We start from the raw sequence: 25,661 nt of genomic DNA, 5'->3' as shown, positions 1-25,661 counted from the left end.
GAGGAGACTCCTTCAGGCTTTCTCTTTTAAGTGAAGACTCAGATCAGCAGAACCTTTTTTTTTTTTTTTTTTACAAACATGACTCCTCCCCTACCCCCAGGCTAAATCTCAGCCTACCCCTTCCTCACACCATGTCTCCTCTGATGGTTTCTGGACTCAGGACTTGTGCTAATGCTATTCCCTCTGCTTCTTGATCCCTTTCCTACCCTACTTTTTCTTGTAAATGCCTGTGTCACCTCCTCCAGGAAGCCTTCCTTTATGCACCCCAGAGTGTGCCCCATCGTGAGTAATCAATTTCCTGCATGTCTCCATCACAGCAGGAGCTATGCTGTTTTCGCCACGATCTTGCTTTGGACTGTGGGATCTTACAGGCCTAAGGAGACCACTTCTTCACCCTTGTGTGCCCAGTGCTTGCAGAGTGTGTTACACAGAGTAGGTACTTAGGTTTGCTGAATGGATAGGCTTCTGGGAGTGCGCCCTCCCCTCCCCTGCCTTCCCCCAGGTATCTAAAAGGCTGCAGGGTGCTGAGAAACAACACCCGCTTTGGAGTCAGGCACATCCGGTTAAAACCTGGGCTCTAGACTCGGCCTGTTACCATGTAGTCTTCAGCTAGTTCCCCACTTGGTTTTTTATCCTACAGTGGGAATTGTAACACCTCTCTCACAGATGATTGTGAGGCAGATGAAATAAAATAATGCTCTGAAGTGCTGAGAGCAGTGTCTGGCAGGGCTGCTAACAGACACAGGGATTACCACTCAACGTATAGAGCCCTCACTTGCTCCCAGACCCCTGACCCCCAGAACCCCTCCCGGAAAAGCGGGGAGATCTAACTCAAGGCTGACTCAGTGCACTAATTCACACTAACTCTGCTCCCTGGGTTTCTGTTTTCCAGTTAAATGCAAAATCCCTGGGGCTACTTCCTCTGCTTGGGATCACACCAGCACAGGGTGTGGAGTTGCAGGGAGTGGGGCAAAAGACAGCCACGGGGCTTGGGGACAACCACAGGTCTTGCCCCACGGGGCCTGGGGGCAGGGCTGGAGGCGGGGGCGGGGCTTTGCCTTGCACATCAGCAGCACTTGGCAGTCCTCGGTGACCTTCCACTGCAAAGGCTCCTCGAAATACGGACCTGAGGGCAAAACAGCACGCCCAGCGGTCAGAGCGCCGGGCTCGGCCCGGGCGCCACCTGGTGGCGAGATGGGGGAAGGCAGCTGGGGAGAGGCACCTAATGACTACTGGCCCCTCGGATTCTGGAATTCCGCCCCCACGAGGGAGGGGACTGGGGTGAGGTATCTGGGAGGCATCTAGGGTGCAAAGTTTAGGGCGCGCAGTCTCGGGGCTGGGCAAGTGCTGTTTCGTTCTGGCACAGGGACAGCACTAGATCAAATGGCAGTGGCCCTCCCTCAGGGGGGTCCAGCAGGGCGGAGGGATCTATTAATCCACTTGCCCAGCGGTTCCCCGGCGCTGTCTGCTGGCCTGCTGGCCGAAGTGTTTGAACTTCGCCCCAGCAGTTCTTACCCTGCTTTCTCTTCCAGTCTCTTCTCTTAGCATCTGCCTCCCTTAGAAGTTTGTCGAACTCTGTGAACACAGAGGGGGGAACGGGTGTGAACCAGCAGTAGCGCAGGTCCAGAGGAGGGCGTCAGGATGGATAGAGACGCCCAGGCTGAGAGCTGAGGCCGGGTGCATGGGGCAGGGCGGGGGTCAGGGCACAGCTGACCGTCATCCACCAGAGCCAGGGTGATCTGGTTCTTGGCTTTTCCGTCTTGGAGCTGAGCAGTATACGACCCTTTGTCGTCCTCAGTCAAGTTTTGGATGATAACTTCCACCAGGCCCTTCTCTCGGACAAAATTGATTTTGCGGTTCTGGGGAGACCAAAACCCGAAAGTCTTTCTGCCCTTTTCCAATCCCAGGGAATTTGTGCTGTGGGGTGCAAATCGGGGTGTGGTTGGACTTGGGGGTAATAAATGCAGAGTTAGAAGCCTTCAGAGACTGGGGAGGGGGCCCAAGGTACCCCTCTCCTGTATATAGACTGGGCTTTTCTCACACCCGGCCCCTGAGAACACCCTGGGCCCGGCAGACACTGGAAAGAGTCTTGTGTGCTTGTATCAGTTGCAATTAATAATAATCCCCAACCTCCTACTGTGCCATGTTTTTTGGTTATTTTCTACTTCTTTTGCAATTTAATATAAAAAAAATCCCCCATAAAACTGTAAAGGATAATATAAAAAAGCCTGGGAACCTGCTGCCCAGAATTAGCACTTATTTACATTTTGTCACATTCTAACAGCTTTCAGACGTTTTATTTTCCACATTTAGGGTGTATGTGTGATTTGAGAGAAACGTCTAATTTGATTTGTCTATAGCGGCACCTGCTAGTATCAGCGCTGTGTACCAAGAGTCCAGACTTTGTTACCCTGCCTCTACCATGAGCCAAGGTCATGCTTAATCTCTGTGCAGAACTTTCAAATCTATTTTTTTTCCAATTGCTCCTCCCGATTCTGGGGCAACCAACCCCATTGTACCGATGCAGAAACTGAGGCACAGAGAGGTGAAGAGACCTGCCCAAGGGCACACAACGCACAGGAGATGAATATGAGTCTTCTGACATCTAGCCCTGAGCTCTTCCTCCTCTGTCAGAACCAGCTCCTCTCTTTATAACACATATTTTTTGATGGTCATCTGGAGATGAAATTCACAAATAAGATCTTCTCATGATTGAATCTCTCATGAGAGATTTTACTCATGTACATCTTCATGAGTACAAGAAGAACAGGAAAACGAATGAAAGAGCATAGGTAATGTGGCTAATAGATTAAAAACTCTCTATTCAGTGTATGTTAACACTGCAAAAAAAATTCTTTGTGTTTATATCTCAGAGTTAGGGTCTAGGCTTGGATAATTATAAGCATGAATGTAGGTTTTTCACCTTACAAATGTTTGACAGGACAGTGAACAATTGTGGGAGGCGTGGGAAGTTCTCTGTGGGAGTGTTCCTTGCATTGGCAAGTGTCTAGCATCCCTACCACCCACCCCCCAGGTACTAAAATCCAGGTGTCCTCACCCCCCACCCTATCACTGTGACAGCCAAAGCTGGTGGCCGTTTCTGAAAAGTCTGCTCGGGGGAGGCGCAGCCAGTGGAGACCACTGCCTGTGAGACCACCTCCTGGGCCAGGAAACTCACTTAGGGATTCTGAGCCCCCAATTACCGGTGAGCTGAAGATTTCCTGCTCGTTGAAGATTAGATGCAGCTCAGCGGCTGGAGACAACTTTTCTACTTCCAGCCAAAGCCGCACCTCTCCTTGCTCGAGGATGTCAACGTTCCAGCCGGAGATCAGCTTGATCACTGGGAGGCAGAGGACAGGAAAGGGTGGGCAGGGAACCCTTCTCCCCTCCCCCCTCCCGACAGCCCCACCTTGAGCACACTGTGGGCATTTAATGTGCAAAATGTTTCAGAGTCTGACGCAGACACGACTGGGGATGAGGGGCTGGGGAGGGTTTCCCACATTCAGTCCCCCTAGATTGAATTCATCTCAGGGAATTCATCCTCTTCCCACAACTTTGAGGTCATGCTTCTCACCCTGGCTGGACCCTGGATCCCCAAGGGCTTTCAAAAACACCAGTGTCTGGCTCCAGACCCAGAGGTTCTGATTTGTTTGGGGTGTGGCCTGGGCATTGGGATTTTGAAAAGCTCCGGGGGTGATTCCAATATGCACCCAAATTTGCGACCCCTGCGCCAGGGCCTGCAAAAGCTACTCCTGGCCAATGGAGGGAAGCAGGGGTTTAGATGACCCACAATCCAAGAAGAAAAAACCAGCCACTCTGCCCTCCCTTGCATCCCATGTGCTCTCTGCTGGCCGCTCTGTTCCCTTCATGGACTGAGGACTCCCTGGGTCTCTGACCTTCCAGCCCCAAGACGTCCCCATCCTCTGCCCCCCCCACCCCCGGCTAGTTTCTAGCTCTTGGCTGACTCAGCCCTGCTCAGAACACCCTGGTGGGCCTGGCGGGACTGCCCAAGGCTGCTGGCTTGGACCACTTACCTGGGTTTCTAATCTCATGGCTCAGCTTCTTCAGCCTGTTCAGCTCTGGGACAGGGAGGAGCAAGGAAGAAACCAAAGAGAATGACATACCCGGGCCAGTGGGGCCCGTGGAAGCCGTCCTAGCATCCACACTGGGTGAAAGTCCCGAGAGACTCGGCTTGGGGTCACTTGGCTACTGAGGGGTTGATGATGACCACTGTGGGCCTTGGCTCTGGGGCACTGAGGGGGCTGCGGGGGCTGCCGCAGGCCACCCTGAGGTTGCTTATTCTCCTGTCCTTCAAGACCTGATCAAGTGCCACCTCCCCAGAGAAGCACCTACTGTGTGCCAGGCTCTGCATGATCTCAGCCGTCCTCACACCATGCTGTGGGGTGAGCATTACTGTCTGTCTCCTGAGGCCCCTTGTTAACCCACTGAGACATACTGTCCCAGCATCTGAGGGTCTGCTCTCCCCACTGAGCATTTCAGTCTGCATGTGTCTAGGGCAGGTCAGCAGAGTGCTGTCTCACTGCTAACTGCTTCTTTGTGTTAGGTTTGTCTGTTCTGCTAAGCTGAGCTCTGGACCTGCATGGTATCTGGCACACAGTATGTGCTCAATAAATACGTGTTGCATGAATGAATTGGCAGGGGCAGGGCTCATATCGCATTTCCTCTTATAAGCTCTAGAGTCCTCAGCATGATGAGTCTGGACACATGGCAAGCATCCAGTCCAAAAAAAAAGCAAACCCCATTACTTTTGTGGATGGCTTTAGTTTGCATGGAATCATCTAAGTATATCTGCATAACAACATTGTTTCACTTAGGACAGCAGGGATTATAATCCCCCTTTACAGATGAGAAAACTGAGGCCCAGAGAGGTGTCATGACTTATCCAAGGTCAAGCAGCTAGGAAATTGTGGAACTGGAATTGCACTCTGGACCTGCCTGGCTTCTGCTTCTTAACAAAATCAAATGGCCTCCAGTGCAATCATCAGGGAGGACAATGGGCTGTTCCAGTTGCTATGGAGACAGCAGAGGGTGAGTCTCATAGATGACCGCTGAGGCCCGGCATCCCCTCTCTGGTTTACCACAGTCCCCACTGCTCCCTTTTGCCATCCTCATTCCTCAGACTGACTGCCATTTGCAGTTTATCATTCTACTTATGCTGTTGTTTTTCTTAGGCTACGGAAGGAAGTGAAATAATTCACTGGTACCTTTGCTTTTTATCAAAAGTAGATAAAGTAAAGAGAGAGACAGGAAGAGCGTGAACTCCATCAGGCAGGGATTTCTGCCTGTTGAGTTCACTGATGTAATTCAGTGCCTAGGACAGTCTCTGGCATATGGTCGGTGCTCAGCAGACACTTATTCACTGGCTGACTGACTGAATGGGTGGGTGAGGGCCTACTTCCCTGGAAATCTCTGCTTTATTCATCTTTATTGCTTCTTGCTGGCCTCTGGGGTATTTGTGCTTGGGACTCTGTGTCGGGGTCGTCTCTCTGGGGAGGTGGCAGTGGAACAGGGGCATCACCTTCCTCCGTCAGCGTGTGGCTTGCTGAGATATCTTCGTCAGCATCGGTGACCACCACCGAGTAGGTGCCCAAATCCTCGAGGCCAGGTTCTTTCAGGATGATCTTGGACCTGCAGAGACAGGAGGGCAGAGACTCTGAGAGGGGCCGTGTGCCCTGGAGGCCTGGGAGCTGGGGAGTCTCGGTCGGCTTTGCAAGCCCTGCACCCCAGCCCAGACCCCGGCCAAGCCAGTAAGCAGGGGTGGCAGCCTCCTTACACCTCTTTGGGGTCCCCCGCCCAGGGCACGTCTGGCCTGCCACCTTCAGTGGTCCTCACTAGCCAGGCTCTCTGGAACAGTCTTCGTGCTGGCCACATCCCCCAGGCCTGCCTCTCTCCACAGGTCTCAAGCCATCAGCTTTGTCTCCTGCTGGACAGGGCCAAGGCCAGAGCTGCTGGGGGTGGAGGAGGGAGACCTGGGGGCCCTTGACATCCTAACCCCTCTTTTACTGATGAGGAAGCTGAACCCAGAGAACTTGCAAGAGCAAGTCGCTGGCACTCAGGCTAGAAACCAAGTCCTGAGCGTCTCCTCGGAGGCACACACATTCCTTCCAGAAAAGCGTCTGCAAATGAACGGCACCGTTTCAGCCTCTCCAGGCACTCTCCCTCACTTCTCCCCGGGTGGCAGTCAGCGTCCCTCAGGAGAGACCAAGCAGTCCTCTCAAGCTCGTTATCTGGGGGTCCTGCCGGATGGTCTCACCCACGAGCTTCTGCCCGACTCATCCGACAACGTCTGGGACCTGTGGACGAGTCGTGCTGCCCCTCCCTTCACTTACTTGTTAACTTCCTCCTCGACCTTGACCCTCTGTGGGTCCGGTGGGCCCTTGTAGTCCTTGGACCACTGAAACTCCGAGGAGTCGGGGGCCTCGGGGGCTTCGAAAGCCATGTAGATAAAGCCCTCATCGTCCACACCAACCTCGATCTCCCGAGCATCTGAGGGCGGGAGCCAGTGGAGGGCAGCAGACATTTAGAAACGATAAACTGGGTCAGCGCCCTCCCCTGCTTAACCCCTCCAGTGGCTGCCCATTGCTCTTGAATAAAATAAGAAACCCCAGACTCCTTGCTGTGGCCTCCAAGGCCTCATATAATCAGGCTCCTTCTCAGCTCAGACGTCACCTCCTCAGACTACTGAGGCTAACGTAAAGCCCACCCCGCCCTATCACCCTGTTGCACTTCCTTTATAGCACTTATCACTGACTTTTTCATCATTTACTTGTTTACTGTCCGTTCGTCCTGCCCCTCCCCCCACCAGCGCAGGGACCTTGCTTTCTCATCACTGCCATGTCCCCAGTGCAGTGTGGCTGTCACCAAATACTTGCTGAATGAATGAATAATTAAAAGAATGGAAAAGAACGCACTTTGTAGTGAGGAGAGCTGAGTGATTCCATCGGATACTAGCTGCGTGACCTGGTCATTTAACTTCTCTGAGCTGCAGTGAAATCAGTTCTAAAGTGTGGGGACAGTGACGGCTCCCTCAGGGGCTTATTGGGAGAGCCAGACAGTGTAAGGACCCAGCGCAGCATCTGGCGTATGTGGTAGGAGCGGACCTCGGGAGCCGTGACTGCAAGGCAGGCAAAGCCACACGGCATATCTGAAATAAAGTTGGCTGTTCTTTTAGATATCCACGAAGAGTTGTATGAGTTTAAGAATGTGGCACGTAAAGGATGGAAGACCCATCACATGGAAGGAAACCATATGTTCAAATCTTGGGATCCCACAGAAATAAAGGAGAGTGTGGACGGGAGAGAAACAGGCAGGAAGGAATGAGGGCCAGGAAGGTGTGGTGGGGTGAGGGCCCAGCAGGTTCTGTCCTCCCGCTGCAGACAAGCGCCCTCCCCCTGCCCCTACCTGGCTTGTCCTCCAGGAGTATGGGGTCGGTGGGCATGGATGGCTGCCCTGGGCCCGCTGAATTCACAGCCTGTACATGGAACACGTAGGTCTTCCCCGGCTGTAAGTCAGAAACCTGGGGGAAGGGAGGGGGCAAGAGTGAGCACCGAGGATGGCAAAGACCCACCCTTCCTGCAGCCCTGGCCACGGGCTGCAGGGGACCCCCAGGAGGGCCAGGCTGCACTGGGGGTGGGGGGCAGGCTAGGGGCACATTGCTCTCCTGAGTTCCAGCTTCAGGTGAGCCTCTCCCCTGAGATTACCTCCCACGCTGTGATGCCTGGAACTCCACCTGCTCGGAACTTAACGCATCACCAGCCTCTCAACAAGAAAACCCTTTCTCTTCCTGCGCCCCCTGCCTCTCCTCCATCTGTCTCCCTATAAAGGAGCTTGGTGATCATCGTCTTTGACATCTTTCTCTTGAGCCCCACACATCCAATCACCGAAGTTCCCATTTTATTTCCCTAACATTTCTTGAACGTGGCCTGTCTGTGTCCCAGCTGCACCTTTGACTGCAGCTTTATTTCTTCTCTCCTGGATTAGTCCAACAGTTTCCTAAATGGCGCCTCTGCCTCTAGACTCTTCTTCCCGGTCTATCTTTCCCTCTGCCAATGTTTCCAAGATGGCAGTCTGAGTACACGTAACTCTTTCAGTGGCCTTCAGGGTAAAGTTCAGATTTCGAGGCTTGGTACCTAAAGCCTTCCTCATCCGTCCATCCTCAGCCTTCTGTCTTCTTCTCCGCACCCCCTTCACTCCCTGACTCCTCAGGGTCCCCCACGCATCACGTCGCTTCACGCCTCCCTGCCTTTGCCCTTGCTGAGCTCTCTGCCTGGAACGCCCTCCCCTTCTCTTGGTCTAGCAACAACAGCTCACCCTTGGCCACTCAGCTTGGCCAGATGGGACGAGGCCAGGAGAGGCCTCTTACCTTCCTCCTTGGAGCTCCCAGAATCCCTCGGACCCTCCTTGATTGTACGGCACACAGTATTGTAATTGCCTGTTCCCTAAGGACTGTGACTGTAGCTTTTTACATCTACAATCTGGTTCCAGATCTGGCACTAAGTAGGTGTCCAGAAGTGTTGAGTGAATGACTGAGTGAGTGAATGCCGGCCAACCACCCACATGCAGAAACGGTGCCAAGTCACCGAGGCTCCCCAGCCCTGGGCCAGCCTGCCTGGGGAGCTGAGGGACCATCCATCCTGCGTGGTTCTCTCAGGCCAGCTGTCCAGCACTGGCCGACTCTACTGTAGGGAGCCGAGCCCCGTGGTGGTGGAAACTGCACATCTCAGAGCATTCCATGGGCTGAAGCTTGCCCTTCTTCATTTGGTCTTTTTTAAAATAAATTTATTTATTTATTTTTGCTGTGTTGGGTCTTCGTTTCTGTGCGAGGGCTTTCTCTAGTTGCAGCGAGCGGGGGCCACTCTTCACCGCAGTGAGCGGGCCTCTCACTGTCGCGGCCTCTCTTGTTGTAGAGCACAGGCTCCAGACGCGCAGGCTCAGTAGTTGTGGCTCACGGGCCTAGTTGCTCTGCGGCATGTGGTATCTTCCCGGACCAGGGCTCGAGCCCGTGTCCCCTGCATTGGCAGGCGGACTCTCAACCACTGTGCCACCAGGAAAGCCCTTCTTCATTTGGTCTTAGATAGCCTTAATGTTATTGTTTCAAAAGGAAATATTTTTATTTTTTTCTGATTATGAAAGAAATTCATGTTTGTTGGAGGAAATATTAAAGCAACAGAAAAGAATATAAAATGAAGGGGTAAGGCTCTCCTGGCAGCCCCATTCCCAGAGATGACCAGAATTGACAATTTTGTAAAAATCCATTTAGACTTGCAAATGCACGTAAACCATGCAGAAACGTGACATGTGCCGTCTTCTGCTTGTTAGTATCTTCTTTCCACGTTGTTTTGGGCCTCTCAAGCCTGCTTTCTTTCCTCTTGGTGCTAACAGAGTGCTAACGTGTGGTCTTGAAACCCACACACCCTCCTGCCTGCTGGTGAAAGATGCCTCAGGAAAATGAGGTGGAGAAAATACTCCCTCTCTCCCTAGAGCTGCAGAAGAGAAAACCTAATACACATCACAGAACTTTCCTTACAAACTTTCCTTAAACAAAGAAGGCCTGTGAGACATGCTGGCTTCAGAGATGGTTGCTGTGAAGTCTGTGATCCTGATGGATTGTCTGTTAGTAATCTGTGTCTGCTAAGAATGCTTCAATGGACACCTTTGCTTTCTGACATGACAAATACATGTGAGTTGCCTTTGTTATGCCAGGAGAGCATTGTTTGTGCTTTCCCTTCTACACGAGTGCAAGTGAAAACAACCACCACAGGTGAATAAAACCGATGATTCTGCTAGATTTCTTATTTATCCAAAGAGTTTAGAGTTTGCTTCTCATTTAAATGAAGAAACGCATACATGTCTCTATGTTCATTAATATACAGCATGATATACATGTTCTAAATGTTATCTAACATACAAATATCCTGCTCTGTATTGTGCTTTTTTTTTCTTAGCCACATATGGTGGATATGTTTTTATGTCACAACATACACGTAGCTCTACCTCACTCTTTTTTTTTAATTTTTAAATTTTTAATTTTTTTAGCTCTACCTCATTCTTTATATTATTGCCACTTCTTCAGCTACTGTAGCCTTTACACTCGCTGACACTGAGTCCACATTAAGGATACACTGTGATTTATTTAAGCAAACCCCCTACTGATGGACATTTAAGTTGTTTCCAAATTTTGCCTTTATAAACAATGCTACAACAAGCATCACTGTCCTTAGGTCTTTGCACACTTGACTAATTATTTCTCTACAGTTCAATCCTAGAAGCAGAATTCCTAGCTCAAGGGATGTGCATATCCAAATGCTAATATACCTTGCTGATTATAAGTGAGGTTTTAGGGAGGAGTCTGCACAGCATGGAGCAGGTTAAGACCAACCACCGGCCAGACCTACTACCAACTCGCTGCGTGACCCTGGCTAAGCCACTCCCCCTCTCTGGTCCTCTGCTGCCATTAAGTGAGGGCAGTGATCTCTGAGGGTTGTTCCAGCTTTGGTGTTCTGTAGTCCTGCCATATCCTGTGGCAGGGAAGGCTTAGGGCGGGCCCATCCTTCATCAGAGGATGAACGGGCAGGGACTCACCCTCAGGTGGGTGCCAGAGATGGGGTCTGGAGTGACCGGCTTCCATTGCTCAGAGCCTTCCTCCTGGACACTCAAGCAGTAGCCTGTGACCGGTCCGGCCCCTTGGTACAGTGGGGGCTCCCACGTCAGCATCAGGGATGTGGCCCGCACTTCAAACGCCCGCACGCCATACGGGGGTCCTGTGGGAAGACAGGGTAGAGAAGGAGATGGATATCCAAATGGCCAGCCAGCCAGTCGGACAGTGGGCGGGTGGCGAGTCAGCAAGCTTGTTAATCTTTCAGTCCCAGCCAGGCCTGGAAGTGCCTGCTCTGGACATGGTGGGGACCTGGCCGGCCTTGGCTTCATGGCAAAGCTTGGTCTGTGTCTGAACTACAGTTAACTCTTCAAAGTGTGCTCAGTATCACTTCCTCTGGGAAACATCCTTGACCCTCCCCATCCCTGTCCCAGACAGCATTATTTAATCTTTCTAATCTCTTTGCCATTTCAGTGTTTAATGTAGAAGCTCAGGGTGTGGACTCCAGAGTCAGATCACTGGGGTTCATGTCCCAGCGAACACCCTTTTTCAGGCTATGGGGACTCTGGGCAAGTTACTTAGCCTCTATGTTCCTGTCTCCTCATCGGTAAAATGGGGCTAATACTAGTTCTTATAAAATAGTGCTGTCGTGAGCATTAATGACATAACTTATGCAAAGTGTCAATACATAGTAAGTCCCCAACAAACAGCAGTTGTTTATAACTGTCGTTGTCTGAAGCATCACGCGTAGTGACTATCTGCCATTCAGGTAAAGGTTTTGTACAGAAAACAGAACTGAGCTGAACAGAATGATGGAAGGTTGTCATCCTTCCTTCCTAAGGGGGAGATGAAGGGCTAGTTTGTGAGAAGGCTGATGGTGCTGCGGGGGTGGTGCAGAGGGGGACCAACCTGCCCTGTTTGTCCAGGATTGGGACACAGGACTTGCGGTGGTAATACTGGGAAAGTCCTGGGCAAACTGGGACGAGTTGGTCACCTAGCAGTGTGCCTTTGGGGTTTGAGATTGGTCTGTGTTGAGAATTGGAGCTCAGATGGGGTGTCGAGCTAGAGGATAGTTTGGATGGGGATACAGGGCCAGTCAACGGCCAAGGTCAGGGCTCTTGACTTGGCAGAGTTAAGACTGTGTCAGAGGTTACAGGGGGCAGGGGTCTGGGGTTTGGGACCAACAGAGCAAGCTTGAATGCACAGCGAGCCCGGCGGTAGCGGTCATCTTGCTTGTTAGTTTGGGGGAGGGGAGGGGAGGGCAGGGGCTGGGCTTCGGCACCTCCCAGCCGCTCACCTGGCTGCGGCATCGTCCACTTTTTGCACTCAAACAGGCTGCTGGGTGCCGACAGCTCTCCAACACCAGCCCAGTTTACTGCCCGGGCACGGAACTCATAGAAGTGGCCTTCATGAAGGTCACTGACCTTGAAGAGCAAAAGCACAGACCGTGAAGGCTGAGGCTGGGGAGGCAGGGGACGAGGTTCACAGCAGGAGGTCTACAGGAGCTTCACGTAAGACTGGTCTGCACTTGACAATCAGCTGGATTGTCGAGGCACCAAACGTGAGGCCTCTCTCAGCCTCAGGACCTCCAACCCTGACCCCCACTCTCCACCCACACAAATCAGGACACCAGGCCAGTGGCCGCATTCTAGCCTCACCTTGCACATCTGGGTGGGGATGGGCTGCTGGTTGACCGAGTGCCAGTCCAGTTGCTCTGAGTCGTGTTGGTCCAGGAAGTAGCCCAGGATCTTGCCCCCTCCACGCCGCTTAGGGGGTTTCCACCCAATGACCATATAATTTTCCCCACAGTTCAGGAGGGCGAAGTCATATGGAGCAGATGGTGTAGCTACGGGGAGGCAAGGGGGTGAGGGCCACTGCTCCTGAGGGGCGGCCGGACTGGGCGGTGGGGCCCGAGGGAGGCAGCGAGCCTCCCCCAGTGGGTGCCCACCCTGCTCTGGGGCACGGACTTAGCCAGTAGCATCCACTGGTGATGCTGACTCAGCTGCGTGCAGGGCACCTGGGCCTCCGAGCTGGTGAGACTTCACCCCATGGCCTCAGGCCGTTGCTACTTCCTCCCCAAAGGAAGGGGTGGTCGGGGTCAGCACCAGATCCCCTGAGAAGGCTGCTGCCCCATGGCCTCTGGAGTTGGACCCTCCAAGAGGTGGTGGATAAGCCCCCTGCTCTCTGCTCAGCCCAGGTCTGTCCCCAGAGGTGTGCAGGCTGCACCTGCCCGTTGGACTTACCCAGAGCCTGCTTGACCTTGACGGGTTCGGTGGCAGCTGAGCTCTCCCCAACTCCAGCCTCGCTGACTGACCTGATACAAAACTCATACTCCTTCCCTGTCCTCAGCCCGGGAACTGTAAACCTGGGAGAGAAATGTACAGCCTTCAGGAAAGGCCAAACCAGCAGCAGGGAGACATTCCTGAACTTTCTAGAACAACCTTGTGGGGATAAGTGGCCACCAGCGTGGTAGGAGTTGAGGTCTCAGTTCTTGCCTAAAGACGTTGCCCCTGCCCCCAGAGTGATGCCTGCCCCATGGAGGATGAGGTCCTTAAGGTTTTAAAGGATGTAGCTTCCAGAGCCCATCATTAAGGTGCGAATACGCTGGGAAAGTTACCAGTTGAAGGCCCAGGTAGCCAACCGCTAAACTGAGCAACTGGTACATCTCTAGGACTTTGGGCCTCGTCCTGGAAACACAACAAATGGCTCTTCTGATCTGTATGGATGCTGTGACTAAAGAACAGAGTCCTTTTAGAGACCTCTGAATTTCCAGCCAGAGACATACAGGGACACTCTGCTTACAGAAAAATGTCCTCCCATCCTGTCTCTTCTTTTTTTTTTTTTTTTTTTTTTTGCGGTAGGCGGGCCTCTCACTGCTGTGGCCTCTCCTGCTGCAGAGCACAGGCTCCGGACGCACAGGCTCAGTGGCCATGGCTCACGGGCCCAGCCGCTCCGCGGCATGTGGGATCTTCCCGGACCGGGGCACGAATCCGTGTCCCCTGCATTGGCAGGCGGACTCTCAACCACTGTGCCACCAGGGAAGCCCCTGTCTCTTCTTGATAAGATCAAAACTGTGAACCTCTTTTTTCCCTTTTCACTTGTCAACATTTTCCTGCAGCAAATCTTGTTCTACAGGGAGCTTCCCTCGGCCAGTTGACCCCGAGGAGTTGAATGTTGGAATGTCAGAGGGGCCTTTATGGATCAAACCGTTCAGTTTCTTCATTTTACAGGTAGGGAAAGGCTTCCCCAGAAGGAATGGGGTGAGCCAAGAGCACACAGCCAGTTAGGAACAACCTGGACCGAGCCCGGGTCTCCCGAATCCCAGCGCAGCGCCTGCCCGTTCAGTATTCATTCATTCAGGTCTTTTTTGAGCATCTCCTGTGAGCCAGGTTCTGAGGAGCTCATGGAACGGTGGTGGACCAGACCCTACCTCCCAGCTGAGCTCCCTTCACACCATCACCCCAGGCAGCACTGCTGGGCAGCAGTGTTTAGCCTCTTTCCAGCCCTGACACATGTAACCGATGACATGCACACGTGTGACGAGGTCTCTGGATGTACCGAGGATCACGTCACGCCCCACGTGTGGCACGTTCTTCCGACATGCCACTTTCATCACATGACTCTCCCCCAGCCCCTGTCCTCCCCTTCAGGGACGGACATCTGAATGCAAGTCAGGGGAGAGATGTCATCCTAGGGATAACCTGGACTCTGAGCTCATTTGTCCAAAACCCAATTAATTATTCTCCAACTGGAGAACTTCAGCAGTGACAAAGCACGAGTGACCGTGAGGCACCGTGTGCCAGAGGAGCACCAGGTCCTGTCCCCTTTTCTGGGTGAGATAATCTTGGGGCTCGCAGCCCAGGGTGAGGGGAGCCCACAGGTGTGCTCAGCGCCCAGCCAGTCGTCTGATGGAAAGGGAAGGGGGGGTGGGTGTCACCACCTGAGCCCCTGCCCCCACAGAGCCTCAAAACGGAGAGAAGTCATGAGTCCAGAAGCCTCGAGGGTTCTGCCTGCGAGGACCGGGGCCACCGAGTGAGGAGGGAGACTCAGAGGGGTGTGGGAGTGGCATAGGCAAGAGCACAGGAGTCTGGGCCGAGGTTCAGAGAGGGCGAGTCTCTGTGCAGGGGTGCCCGGCGAGTGAGGGGCGGGTGTGGAGCCTGAACCCCAGCCTCCCTGGCTGCACTCTCTGCCTCTCTGTCTCTAAGCTCCTGGAAAGACAAGGCCTAGGCAGTCACCACTACCTGCAAACAGCACGCTCCTAGTGAGTGTTGCCGCAAAAGAGGCCGTCTGGGCCAAGTGCACTTACTAGCTAGGTGAGCTTTGGCAAACTCCGTAACTGCTCTGTGCCTCGGTTTCTTCATCTGTACAATGATAATAGAAGTAATAGTCCTAAGTTCAGAGGATTGCAGCATAACTAAACGACCTCATATATGAAAAGAACTTAGAATGGTGCCCAATGCCCAACCGCACCGAGAACGGCAGAGCCTTCATTATTATTACGGCCCTGCCCTAGGGCAGGAAGGGGTGGGGGCAAACTCACCTGCTGCCCTGGATGGGTTTGTTGTTAACTGTTTTCCACTCAGATGATCCTGCCTCCCGGGAGTAGATGTAATAACCCAGGAGCTCTGGGCTGTCTTTCACAGGATCCCAGGTCAGGGAGACAGAGGTCTGCGTGTCTCGGAAAGCTTGAACTTGAGTTGGAGGAGGGAGAGTGGCTAAAAATCAGAAGTGTGGACTGAGTGAAGATGCTGAGTTACACGGCTGGGGAGGGGGAGGCGTGTGGGAGAGGCGGGGAGGTGCGCACATGGCAATCAAGGGGGGCACGTGCGTTGCAGACATGCCCTGGGGCTTTGGGCAGCTCTTCCCTAGTCCCAGAGGTGTCCTTCAGACTCTTGTGTTCTGAAAGTCTTCTCTCATCTTACCTCCAAACATCTCCGCTTCCTCACTAAAATCCCCATTCATTAACCCTACTATCGCTCTCTCTCTCTTAAAGGTCACCAGATCTGACAATTTTCCTCAGCCTTATCTTTGATCTCTAGGAAACTTCGTTTTATTTCCCTTGAAACTTTAACTTTCATGGCTCCCTGAGACTATGCTCCTTGAGGTAGGGTTTGCCATGTTGTGTTAAATGGACAGATCTGGATGGATGGATGGAAGAATGGATGGATGGACGGATGGATGGATGAATGGATCAATAGACTAATGGATGGATAGGTGGCTGAATAGATGGATAGATGGATGAAAGGATGTATGTATGTATGTCAGATACAGGACCTTCCTAGTTCTCTTTTTCCTTCTCAAACTCCTTACGCATCCTTTTGTGACTCGCCCTCTTTCTTGTTTTTTTTTTTTTTTTTTTTTGTGGTACGCGGGCCTCTCACTGTTGTGGCCTCTCCCGTTGCGGAGCACAGGTTCTGGACACGCAGGCTCAGCGGCCATGGCTCACAGGCCCAGCCGCTCCGCAGAATGTGGGATCTTCCCGGACCGGGGCACGAACCCATGTCCCCTGCATCGGCAGGCGGACTCTCAACCACTGCGCCACCAGGGAAGCCCTCCCCCTCTTTCTTTTGTCCCCAAATGTGGGACTCCTCCAAGTGTCTGCTCCTTGACTTGCTCCATTTTTCTCCTCTTTTCTCATCTCAAGTGTCCACCTATTCCCATGTCTTCAGCCCTCACCTCTCTGCAGGCGACTCCCCAGGCTTTACCTCCAGGCCTGCTCTCTCTCCTGAATTCTAGAGCCTCATGTTCCATTTTTCCCTGGACACGTCTCCTTGTGTTCTGGTGGTGCCTCAAAGTCAACAGGCAGAGGCTGAACTCAGCATCAATCCAACACAAATCCAGTAACTACTGAGTGCCTGCTCTGAGCCAGGCTCTGCACTTGGCCCAGGGGAAGTACTGAGAAACAGACTTGGGGTCCTGGGCTCAGGATGGTCCTGTCAGCAACTTCAGCCTCTCAGGTTGAAGACAGTGTGACAGTGGATGAAGGCTGGGTGGTGGGAGAGGGTAGAAGGAGGGCACTCAGGGGCCCCATGTGTCCAAGAGACCTGATTCTACCCGTAGGCAAGGACTTGAGCTGAGGACATCCATGTATGGAGTAGTACTCACACACCAACATCATGATTTCAAGACCTGAGGATATGTTTGTGGTATAACGTTAATTGTAAAAGGTAGAATGCAAAGCTCTACACGTGGTTTGATTGGACTTTCAGAAAGATGCATTGGCGTGCATGCGTCAGAGAGCAGAGGCCCAAGCGCCTAGATGTTCACAGTGGTTACCCTTGGTCAGCGGGATCCTGGGTGGAGGGAATTCTCTTCCCTCTCTCCCTCCCTCCCTCCCTCCCTTCCTCTCTCTCTCTCTCGCTTCTTTTGTATTTTCCCATTTTTGTACAATAACTTCACTTTCATAATACAAGTAAATGTCTTTTCTTTTTTCCTCTCCTCCCCTCCTCTCTCTTCTTTTCCTCTCCTTTCCTTCTCCGAACTGTACCAGAACCTTGCCCTAAGGCTGCCTTGTGGTCCAGAGACTGCCCGCATCCAATCACAAACCAGTCACTGGCCAGGCCCCTGAGTCAAGACTAAATGTTAACCAGACCAGAATTAAAGAAAAACTCCATTTGCCCACCAACCTATTTATACTTACTATGAATATATATATATATATATATATTTTTTTCCTACATTATTGAAACAGTACAAATCTAGGACTTTGAAATATTCCCAAACAGGCCTTGCAGCGTATCAGGCTCTTCTCAGATGGGCAGCGCTACAGCTGGTTCCTTAAAGGACTAGCTGGTGATGGCAGGGAACCTTCTGATCTTATCAGAATCCAGAGGCCTGAGAGGAGAGAGGGAACCCCGGGAAGTCAGGACCAGGATGGAGCTGCCGCTGGGAGACTCGGTAAGGAGCCACAGGTGGGGGCAATAACCAGGCCTTCAGAACAACGGGTTTGGCAGGTGAGGACGCCAAGGTTCGCAGCTCAGAAATGACCTGCCCAGGCCCACGCTGTGCTGCAGATGAGAGGGGTCCCACCTGGTGAGGCGGATTGGGGTGGGACCAGGGAGAGGGCCGGAGGCCTGCCCAGGGGCTCACTCCTGGCTGCACAAGGTGGGGTCAGGCCCTGGTTGGAGACGTTTAGAACTGAGGGACCACTTGGTCACACTCAGATCCTGTGCTGGACCTGGCTGGATTCTGCAACCTGTGAATTGTTGATCTAGAAAAAAATGTCTACACTTTCAAGAGCCTCTTGCCCAGAGAAATGTATCAATAATTCTTGATGGTCTAAAGTTTTACAGGCCTGTGATCATGTTGCTTTTCAGCTTTGTGATACGTAGAAGTGGTCAAGGACAGAGAAACGGGCACGGCTGTGTCCCTGCAGCCATGGGGTCCCGAGCCCCGGATGCTGACAGCCTGGTCTGGCCTGGCCTGGCCCCACCTCCTGCATCACACAGGTACCTGGCTTCCCCCTCAAGGCGATGGGCTCGCTGGGCTCCGAGGGATCGCTCATGCCGTACTGGTTTATCGCTCGCACTCTGAAGACGTACGACTTCCCTTTCTCCAGATCCAAAAGGGCGAATCTTGGGGATTTCACAGGCATTTCTGAGTTGATGGCCTCCCAGGTGCCGCTACCTATGACCGACTGTGACAAGGGAGAGAAACTTGCCTTTGGTTAAATGGTTGCCTTCCCACATGTGCTCTCACTAACTTCTATCCTTGGCCCAGGCTGCCCCTCAACACCTGAACTCTGGATCCACCTGCCTCCGTGACGTCTCTACCTGGATGCCCATCGAGCATCTCACATTCAACAGAACTGACCCTGGAACTTGCCCCCCTGCCAATGCAGCCCACATCGAGTTAGTGGCACCTGTCCTTTCAGCTGCTCAGGCCAGAGCCCTGGGAGCCATCCTGGACTCTTTCTCTCATTTCTCATCCCCCGAAGATGCTCTGTCAACAAACCCAGTTGGCTCTACCTTCGAAATTTATCCAGAGTCCAACCACGGCTTTTCACCCTCATGCTCCCCTCCACAACCTTGATCCAAGCCACCATCGTCTCTCACCTGAGTTATCTCAATAGCCTCCTAACTGGTCTGCCTGTTTCTACCTTTAACTCCCTTCAGTCTTTTCTCCAAATGACAGGCAGAGGCATCCTTTTACAACACAAGTTAGATCACATTCGTGTCTGCCCAGAACCCTCCCAAGCCCCGCATCTCCCTCAGAGTGAAATTCTCCATGGCTTGACTCCTGCCACCTGTCTGGCCACATTCCATGCCCCCCTTTGCCCACTCACCAGGCTCTGTGTCCCCCTGCTGTTCCTTGATGGTGCCAGGCCCAATCCCTGCCTCTGGGCCTTTGCACTTGCTGGTCCCTTTTCTTGGAATGTTCTTCCCCCAGAAACCTCTGGTTTGCCCCTCACTTCCTTTGGGTCTTTACTCAAAACTCACCTTCTCAGGGTGGCCTCCCCAGCACCGCCCCCCATATGAAAGGTCAGCAGCCCCTCCCTCAACACTTCAAATCCCCTCCATGCTGTCTGTCTTTCTCCTAAGCTCCTACCATTAGCAAATGTGCCAAATACTTTTCGGATTCATCTTCTTTGTCATCCATCCCCCACCCCCTACTCCAATCTCAGCTCTGGAGACAGGAGTTTGTCTGTTTATCCACCACTGAGAACAGTACTGACGCATGAGAGGTGCTCAGTCTATGTTTGTGGGATGAATACATGAGTAAATGGATGAATTCTCACAATAACTCTGCAAAGTAAGGGTTAATTTCCCCCACCAATGAGAAAATTCAGGTTCAGGAAGTTTCGGTAACTTGGCCAAAAGTCACACATCTAATAGCTGGCATATTTGGTATTTAAGCTCAGGTGTGGGTACCCCCACACCTGCTCATTTTACACAGCGTCAGGGGCCCCAAAGGCAGCCATAAATCCTGTGTCTCTGGGTAGATAGAGGGTGAAGAGCCGAGGGTGATGCAGGTTAATAGGCACCCAGAGGCCACTTCTGCCGAGTCTGGGTGTGAGAGTTAAAACCTAGAAGCCCTGGGGGGACCCACTGACCCTGCCCTCTCTGTGCTTTTCCCTCCCAAGGCCCACCTGGCTGTCAGTAGCCTAGAACCCAGGTAGGCTAAGAAATCGCTACAAAAACCAAGGAACACGGCTGAGCACCCACTGCGTGCCAAGTTCTGTTCTAAGTCTTGACGTGCTTTAGTTAATTTGATTCTCACATCAACCCTATAAGATGTACAATTATTATGTCTATATCATGGAAGAAGAAACTGAGGCACAGAGAGGTTAAATTTCTTGCCCAAGGTCACACAGCTAGTAAGTAGCAGAGACAAGATTAGAGCCCAGGCAGTCTGACTCCAAGGTCTTAACCATTATATGCTATAGCCTCACAAAACAAATCCTCCATTATCCATAGCTTTCCCATGTCAGAGAAATAGGATCACCTGTGAATGTGCAGAGAGGCCTATCTGGACAATGAGAGCCACAGACTCTTCCCTGGAACCTTTTTATTCCTTGATTCACTAAACCTGTACCGTCCACCTGCCATGTGCCAGGCACCGTGCTGGACCCAGCGAGTAATGAGAAGGTAAACCTGGTGTCTTCCTTTAGGGGGATCAGAGGCAAGAGCATCTCCTTGGGAAGGGTTTACAGTCCCAGGGCTGCGGGCCCTGGCTATGTGCTGCTTCGACTTCACCCTCACAGGGTAGGGTGTCCATTCTATGCTGGAGGAAACTGAGGCTCAGAGAACTTAGCAAAGGAGCTCACACAGCAGAAGTCAGGAATGAAATGGATCTTAACACCATGCTGTTTTTTACTCTGCCACAGTGCCTCCCCTCCACTGTGAAATCCATTTCACATGAGCTGCCCCCCTCCCCAGTCTCCTGCCCCTACTCTGCCCCCAGGGAGAACCGCCTCCTGGTGCTACCCACCTCCACCCCCCATGCCCTGTATGTGCTGTCTGCCAATGACCCTGGCAGGTGGGCACCATCCTGGCTTCCCTCCCACCCTGGCCCTGGCCGAGGTTGGGTGTTCGACCCGATGTGTGACCAGGTGCCGGACAGACTTGGGGTGCGGGTGTGCGCAGGACATGGCGGATCTACTGTTGCTATTGTCTGTGTCTCTTGATTTTGTGTATTTCCGTGAACAGCTTCCGGAACTGCCATCAGTAACTGACTCCTCAGGGCTGGAGGTAACCTAGAAAGGTCATTTAATCCACCTGCCTGCCTCTGTGCAGGGCTATGCTCAAGCCTTCCAGGCAGGAAATTCTCTTCTCTTCAGGCCTCCCAGGGGACACTGTCGGGGTCTCCCAGCGCCTCCCTGAACACCCCCCCACGTCCTGGTAACACAGCGCGTCTGTTTCTCAGGCTGGCCTGGGGCTGGGGCCCTTGGGGTCTCCGTACCTTCTCCAGGAAGTACGTCAGTGGGGCTTTGCCCCGGGGTCTTGGCTTCTCCCAGCCCAGAACCACATAGGCCTCGTGGATCTCGCTGGCGTGGACATTGGTCGGAGGTGAGGGGATGGTCACGAAGTCTGGAATCAGAGCCATCGGGGGTGGGGGGAGATGTGTGGGCCGTCGGAGACCCCAGATCTCAGCCCCTCACTTCATTGAGGAGGGAACTGGGGCCCAGAGAGGGGCAGGAACTTGCTCCAGTCACCCAGCAAGGCCGGGCAGAGCCAGGGCCAGAACCCAGGTCTCCCCACGTCCTGCCGGGACTTTCCCCGACGTCTACTTCCTCCGCGAGGGGCGCAGTCGCCCACCAGAGAGCCTGGCCCCTCAGCCTGGATCCTGCCCCCGCTCGCCTCCCCGCACCCTGCACACGACAGCTTCTGCCTCTGGGTTCAGTTTGTGGCCCAGAGTTTCCAGAACCGCAAAGGGGGCTGGAGTCTTGAGACAAAGTGTCAGGAGGTTCACACGTACCTTCAGAATCATCTGTGCTGACCGTGATCGTTTTTCCTGTATCAAAGGGGATCTCTAGTGGGGAGAAGGGAACATGTTAGGGGAGAGCTAAGGGGTGCAGGGTGTGTGTGGTGGGCGGGCTCAGCAGGCCACAGGGAAGGGCCTGCCCCACTCTGGGTGCTGATTCCTCCCCCACTCCTGGTCCTGGCCTTCCGGCCCCTCACTGTGTGTCCTCAAGCAGGGCCATCTGGGCCCCAGCGATCTCAGGGGTCCAAAGTGCAGCACTGCTGCTCTTGGACCCCAAAGATGCTCTGTCCTCTTGGGACAGAGAGAAGTGATGGGGTCAGATCTCTAGGGCACAGCAAACCCAAATCAGGCTGACTCCTCAGAGCTGAGAGGGCTGTGTTCCCCCCGCCGTCCAGGCTGGGGGCTTCTGAGGCAGGACGGTTTTCCTCCTTCAGATTAAGGGCATCCGAAGAGGGTGCTGTGGTTTTACCCCAGATTAGCATCTTGTGTGGACAGGTTTGTGTTTCTTCCATGAGACGCGCTGTACCTTCCCCCTCCAGCTAGGGGTTGCTAAGGACAGCACTGTGTGTCCTCCATCAGATTAGGGGTTCCTGAGGGCTAGGCTGTGTCTCCCCTCCTGGATCAGGGCTTGGCACGGGGGCTGTGTGCCTGTCTCCTGCGTGAGGCAGTCCTGAGCATGCCCTGACTGATGCTCTGGAATGTCCCCGCAGGGCCTCTGTGCCCACCTGTCTTCTTCCGGGCTTCCTCAGGGTCGCCCATGGCAACCGGCTCTGAAGCCTTGGAGGGGATGCTGCTGCCCGCTCTGCTGATGGCTCTCACCCGGAACCGATAACTCTGGCCTTCGACGAGGCCTTGGATTGGGCACCGACAGGTCCCGCCGGGGGCCTGGTGGCAGGGCACCCATTGTTCGGACTCGCCCTGGCACCTGTGGGAGAGAGGCCTGGGCTGCAGCCCCTGCCCGTGACTCACATCTTCCCAGGGTGAGCCTCTTCCAGGGCCCTTCCCCCACCCTGGGCTGCCGGCCCAGCTCATCTCTCTCCATTTAAAAGTCCGGCTCCAACCTCGGGCCCCAGGAGGCCTTCTCACCATCCTCCACCAAGCGCGATGCTAATCAAAATAGCTAGTGCCTCCCATGGAGCTTTCCTGCATGTCTGGAGCCATCTGTGTCCCTCTGCACCTGCTATCGCGTTTAATCCTGACGGTCCTCATGGTTAGGTGTGATTACCTTCACTCTACCAACGGGATCCGCGTTTAGAGAGTGAGATGACTTGCCCAAGGTCACATGGCTTGTGAGTGGGCGAGTTAGCCTTTCCCCAGAGGGCTGTCCACTCCCTGTCGGAGTGCCTTCCAGAATGACCCTCAGAGTCTGGGGTCTCTGTGCCCCCCTGGGTGCCACTGTCCTCAGTACTGGCTAGATGGGGCCATGTACCTCAGTTTCCTCATCTGTAGAATGGGGCACTAGAGAGTCCCCCTGCCCCCCTTAGATAGGGATTGTTGGAAGGATTCGAGTGGCTGGTCTAGCTTACCTCCAGCTAGGGCCCCGGAGCCGGCGGCAGGTGAAGGAGGTGGGGTGTTCTAGGCCTCCCCTTTCCTGGTGTGCCCCCTCCCTCCCGCGTCAGTGCTACTCTGTCTCCGGCACTCAGGGAGGACAGCATCCACACGTGCTCAGGTTTCAAGCACTGATGTTTGCCCCTCCCAGTGGCAGCTCCTGCTGTAAAGGGTCTAGAGGGCAGCGGCTGACTCCGGGGGCGGACACCCTTCTATTGCCCCTAAATAACACATTTACCTCCTGCCCTATTCCAAGGACAGGCATGGGGGTCCCTCTTTCCCATGGCCCCCACGCTTATCCTCACAGAGCCATCTACCCCCATGGGCTCTGCCACTGAAGAGACCGACTCACAGCTCAATGGAGTAGCTGGTGATGGGGTTGCCACGTGTGTCGCTGGGCGGGGTCCACGTCAGGATGAGGCAGTCCCTGTTCACGTTCAGGCATCGAACATTCAGGGGGGATCCTGGAGCCCCAGGCTTCTCGGCTGCAGCATCTGAAGCCCGGGGTGGGCGGGGGTGGGAAGAGAGTGGGGGGAGGCTCTTCCCGTCAATGTCCACTTGGCGACAGACCCCCTCCCATTCTCACCCCTCATCCTCTTCTCATTCACCACCCCCCAGGGGCTCAGTTGGATCTCGAGGAGAACGACCTGAATAACAGCCTCTTCCTTTCAAACAACAACATCTGGGGGTAGGGGTAGGAGTACCGTTTATTAGGGTCCCATTCTACGCCACACACCTGAACAATTGGCATAATTAATCTCTGAGTCCCGGCGCAACCCCCCATCTTGCAGGTGGGAAAACTGAGTGTCATAGAGGAGAAGTGAATTTCCCCAAATCACCCAGCTAGTGAAGTGGCAAAGCCAGGAGACAGAAATCAACCAGGACTAGAATGGTCCCAGCCCACGATCAGCCCTCCCTCTCCAGCTGGCTCCACGTCTCAGACTCTCAGGCTGTGTCCCTTTGGAGGGTCATGGGATGCACAGGGATTTTAGAGAGACTCTACCCCAGCACCCCCAATATATAGCATGGAAACCGAGGCCTCAAGGAGCAGGGACTCGCCCAAATGTCCCACAGCAAATCAGTCAAGGCAGAGCCCCGGTCCCCCACTGCCCCCTCACCTCTCACAAACACATAGGCACTCTGCTCCCGGAGCCCAAAGGGCGAGGGCACCTGGACCGTGTAGAGACCCTCGTCCTCCTTGTAGGCGCAGGACACCTTCAGGGACGCCTGGCGGTCTGTGTAGAGGATCTGCCGGCAGCTGGAGGACTTCAGCGGCCTCCCTGTAGAGGGAGGGGTCCAGGGTGAGCTCGTGGGGGATCTGGGCCTCACCTGGGAACCCACAGATGCTCTGGGGGTTTAGGCAGAGGGGAGTTTGGCCCGGCTAGAGCCTGAGGCTCTGCTGGGCAGTTGGGGAGGGGGTGGTGACCTCCAGGACTCTGCCAACGTGGCCTCTGAACTCTCCTCTGCAGAAGGCTTGAGGCGGGCAGGGGGTGGCAGGGCCGGGCCCAGGGAAGGGGCTGGGGCTTCAGTGAGGTAATGAGGGTTCAGGGAAGTGGTCAGCGGCTGGGTGAGCGGCTCGGTAAGAAGTCGGAGGTCCTGTGAAGAAGTGGGACCAAGAGAGATGGGGCCTGTGTGAGGGTCAGGGGCTCATTGGGATGCTGGGGGCTCGAGAAAGGAGGCGGGGCTCGGTGGGCAGGGGGTGTGAGCTTAATGGAGGGAGGGGGGCCTGTTGAGGGGGGTGGGGACTCAGGAAAGGGGTAGGGGACTTACTGAAAGAGTCGGGGTGCCAGTGAGGCAGGTGGGGACTGGGCAGGCGGGACCTTAGTGAGGGGAGGGGGAAGGGGCTCTGGGGCTCTAGGCCTCGCCCTGCGGTCCTGCTGTTGCACCACCCTGCTCTTTGTGCCACGCGAAGTCCCCTCCCTCCTGCCAGCGCCTCTGTTCTGGAAGACCTGCAGGTTTGGGAAAGCTCTTTGCCTGTTGTCGCAGCTGTTTCTCAGGGCTCGTGGCTTTCCCACTCCTCCACTCCAGCCCCCAGCAGGGGCAGCTTCCCCAGGCTCAAGCTCTGGGGTGTCAGGGGGCTGTGCTCCTGGCCCTTTGGCTGCAGGCCTGGTCACGAATGGGGCAGGAAGCCCAGCTGTTCCTCTCCTCCCTGGCTGACCAGTCTTCCCCAGCCCTGGCCCATGACCCCCCGTGAACCTTCCAGCTCACGAGTAGCAGTTATGTACCTGCACCTACAACCCTGACTCTGAAAAGCCCGAGGCAATTGTCACAACCTGCCCTGACCCTCCTCAGGCTGACCTGCTCCTGGCCTTAGCCTCTGTTCTTGTTGCTTCAAATGTCATCACCTACCCCTAGGGCGCTGATGTCGAGCCCATAGATGTAAAGGGCTGGGCTGGTGCCTGGCCAACCACAGGCTCTCAACGGGCAGTGTGCAATTGTGTTCTGGCTTCCTGCTTCCTCCCGGATGGACAGCCCCTTGAGCTTACGCATGTCTGTTCCTAACCCTGCCCCGGCACCCAGCACAGGGCCTGGCACGACGGGTGCTCGGTGACACTTTGCAGGGTGACTTGATCTG

General features: G+C 54.1%; 1 protein-coding gene across 1 annotated transcript in view; it reads right to left on the bottom strand.

Moving 5' to 3' along the window:
• MYOM3 (myomesin 3) overlaps nucleotides 1-25,661 on the bottom strand; it is a gene marked incomplete at its 3' end in the record, with an annotated part of 46,208 nt that overhangs the window by 7,798 nt on the left and 12,749 nt on the right. Inside the window, exons 10-28 of the mRNA XM_082834837.1 lie at nucleotides 24,205-24,366; nucleotides 23,439-23,580; nucleotides 22,264-22,463; nucleotides 21,533-21,586; nucleotides 21,017-21,144; nucleotides 18,068-18,251; nucleotides 15,156-15,330; nucleotides 12,859-12,980; nucleotides 12,274-12,461; nucleotides 11,913-12,039; nucleotides 10,603-10,781; nucleotides 7,423-7,537; nucleotides 6,351-6,507; nucleotides 5,540-5,649; nucleotides 4,035-4,079; nucleotides 3,204-3,340; nucleotides 1,715-1,859; nucleotides 1,516-1,575; nucleotides 1,059-1,126 (exon numbers count right to left, since the gene is read on the bottom strand). Coding sequence (XP_082690963.1) covers nucleotides 1,059-1,126; nucleotides 1,516-1,575; nucleotides 1,715-1,859; nucleotides 3,204-3,340; nucleotides 4,035-4,079; nucleotides 5,540-5,649; nucleotides 6,351-6,507; nucleotides 7,423-7,537; nucleotides 10,603-10,781; nucleotides 11,913-12,039; nucleotides 12,274-12,461; nucleotides 12,859-12,980; nucleotides 15,156-15,330; nucleotides 18,068-18,251; nucleotides 21,017-21,144; nucleotides 21,533-21,586; nucleotides 22,264-22,463; nucleotides 23,439-23,580; nucleotides 24,205-24,366 — 2,498 coding nt within the window. The remainder of the gene's footprint in view (nucleotides 1-1,058; nucleotides 1,127-1,515; nucleotides 1,576-1,714; nucleotides 1,860-3,203; nucleotides 3,341-4,034; nucleotides 4,080-5,539; nucleotides 5,650-6,350; nucleotides 6,508-7,422; nucleotides 7,538-10,602; nucleotides 10,782-11,912; nucleotides 12,040-12,273; nucleotides 12,462-12,858; nucleotides 12,981-15,155; nucleotides 15,331-18,067; nucleotides 18,252-21,016; nucleotides 21,145-21,532; nucleotides 21,587-22,263; nucleotides 22,464-23,438; nucleotides 23,581-24,204; nucleotides 24,367-25,661) is intronic.

Source organism: Leucopleurus acutus (genome assembly GCF_964270905.1).
Source record: "Leucopleurus acutus genome assembly, chromosome: 2".
NCBI lineage: Eukaryota > Metazoa > Chordata > Mammalia > Artiodactyla > Delphinidae > Leucopleurus > Leucopleurus acutus.
This window is presented reverse-complemented; position numbering and strand designations above follow the sequence as displayed.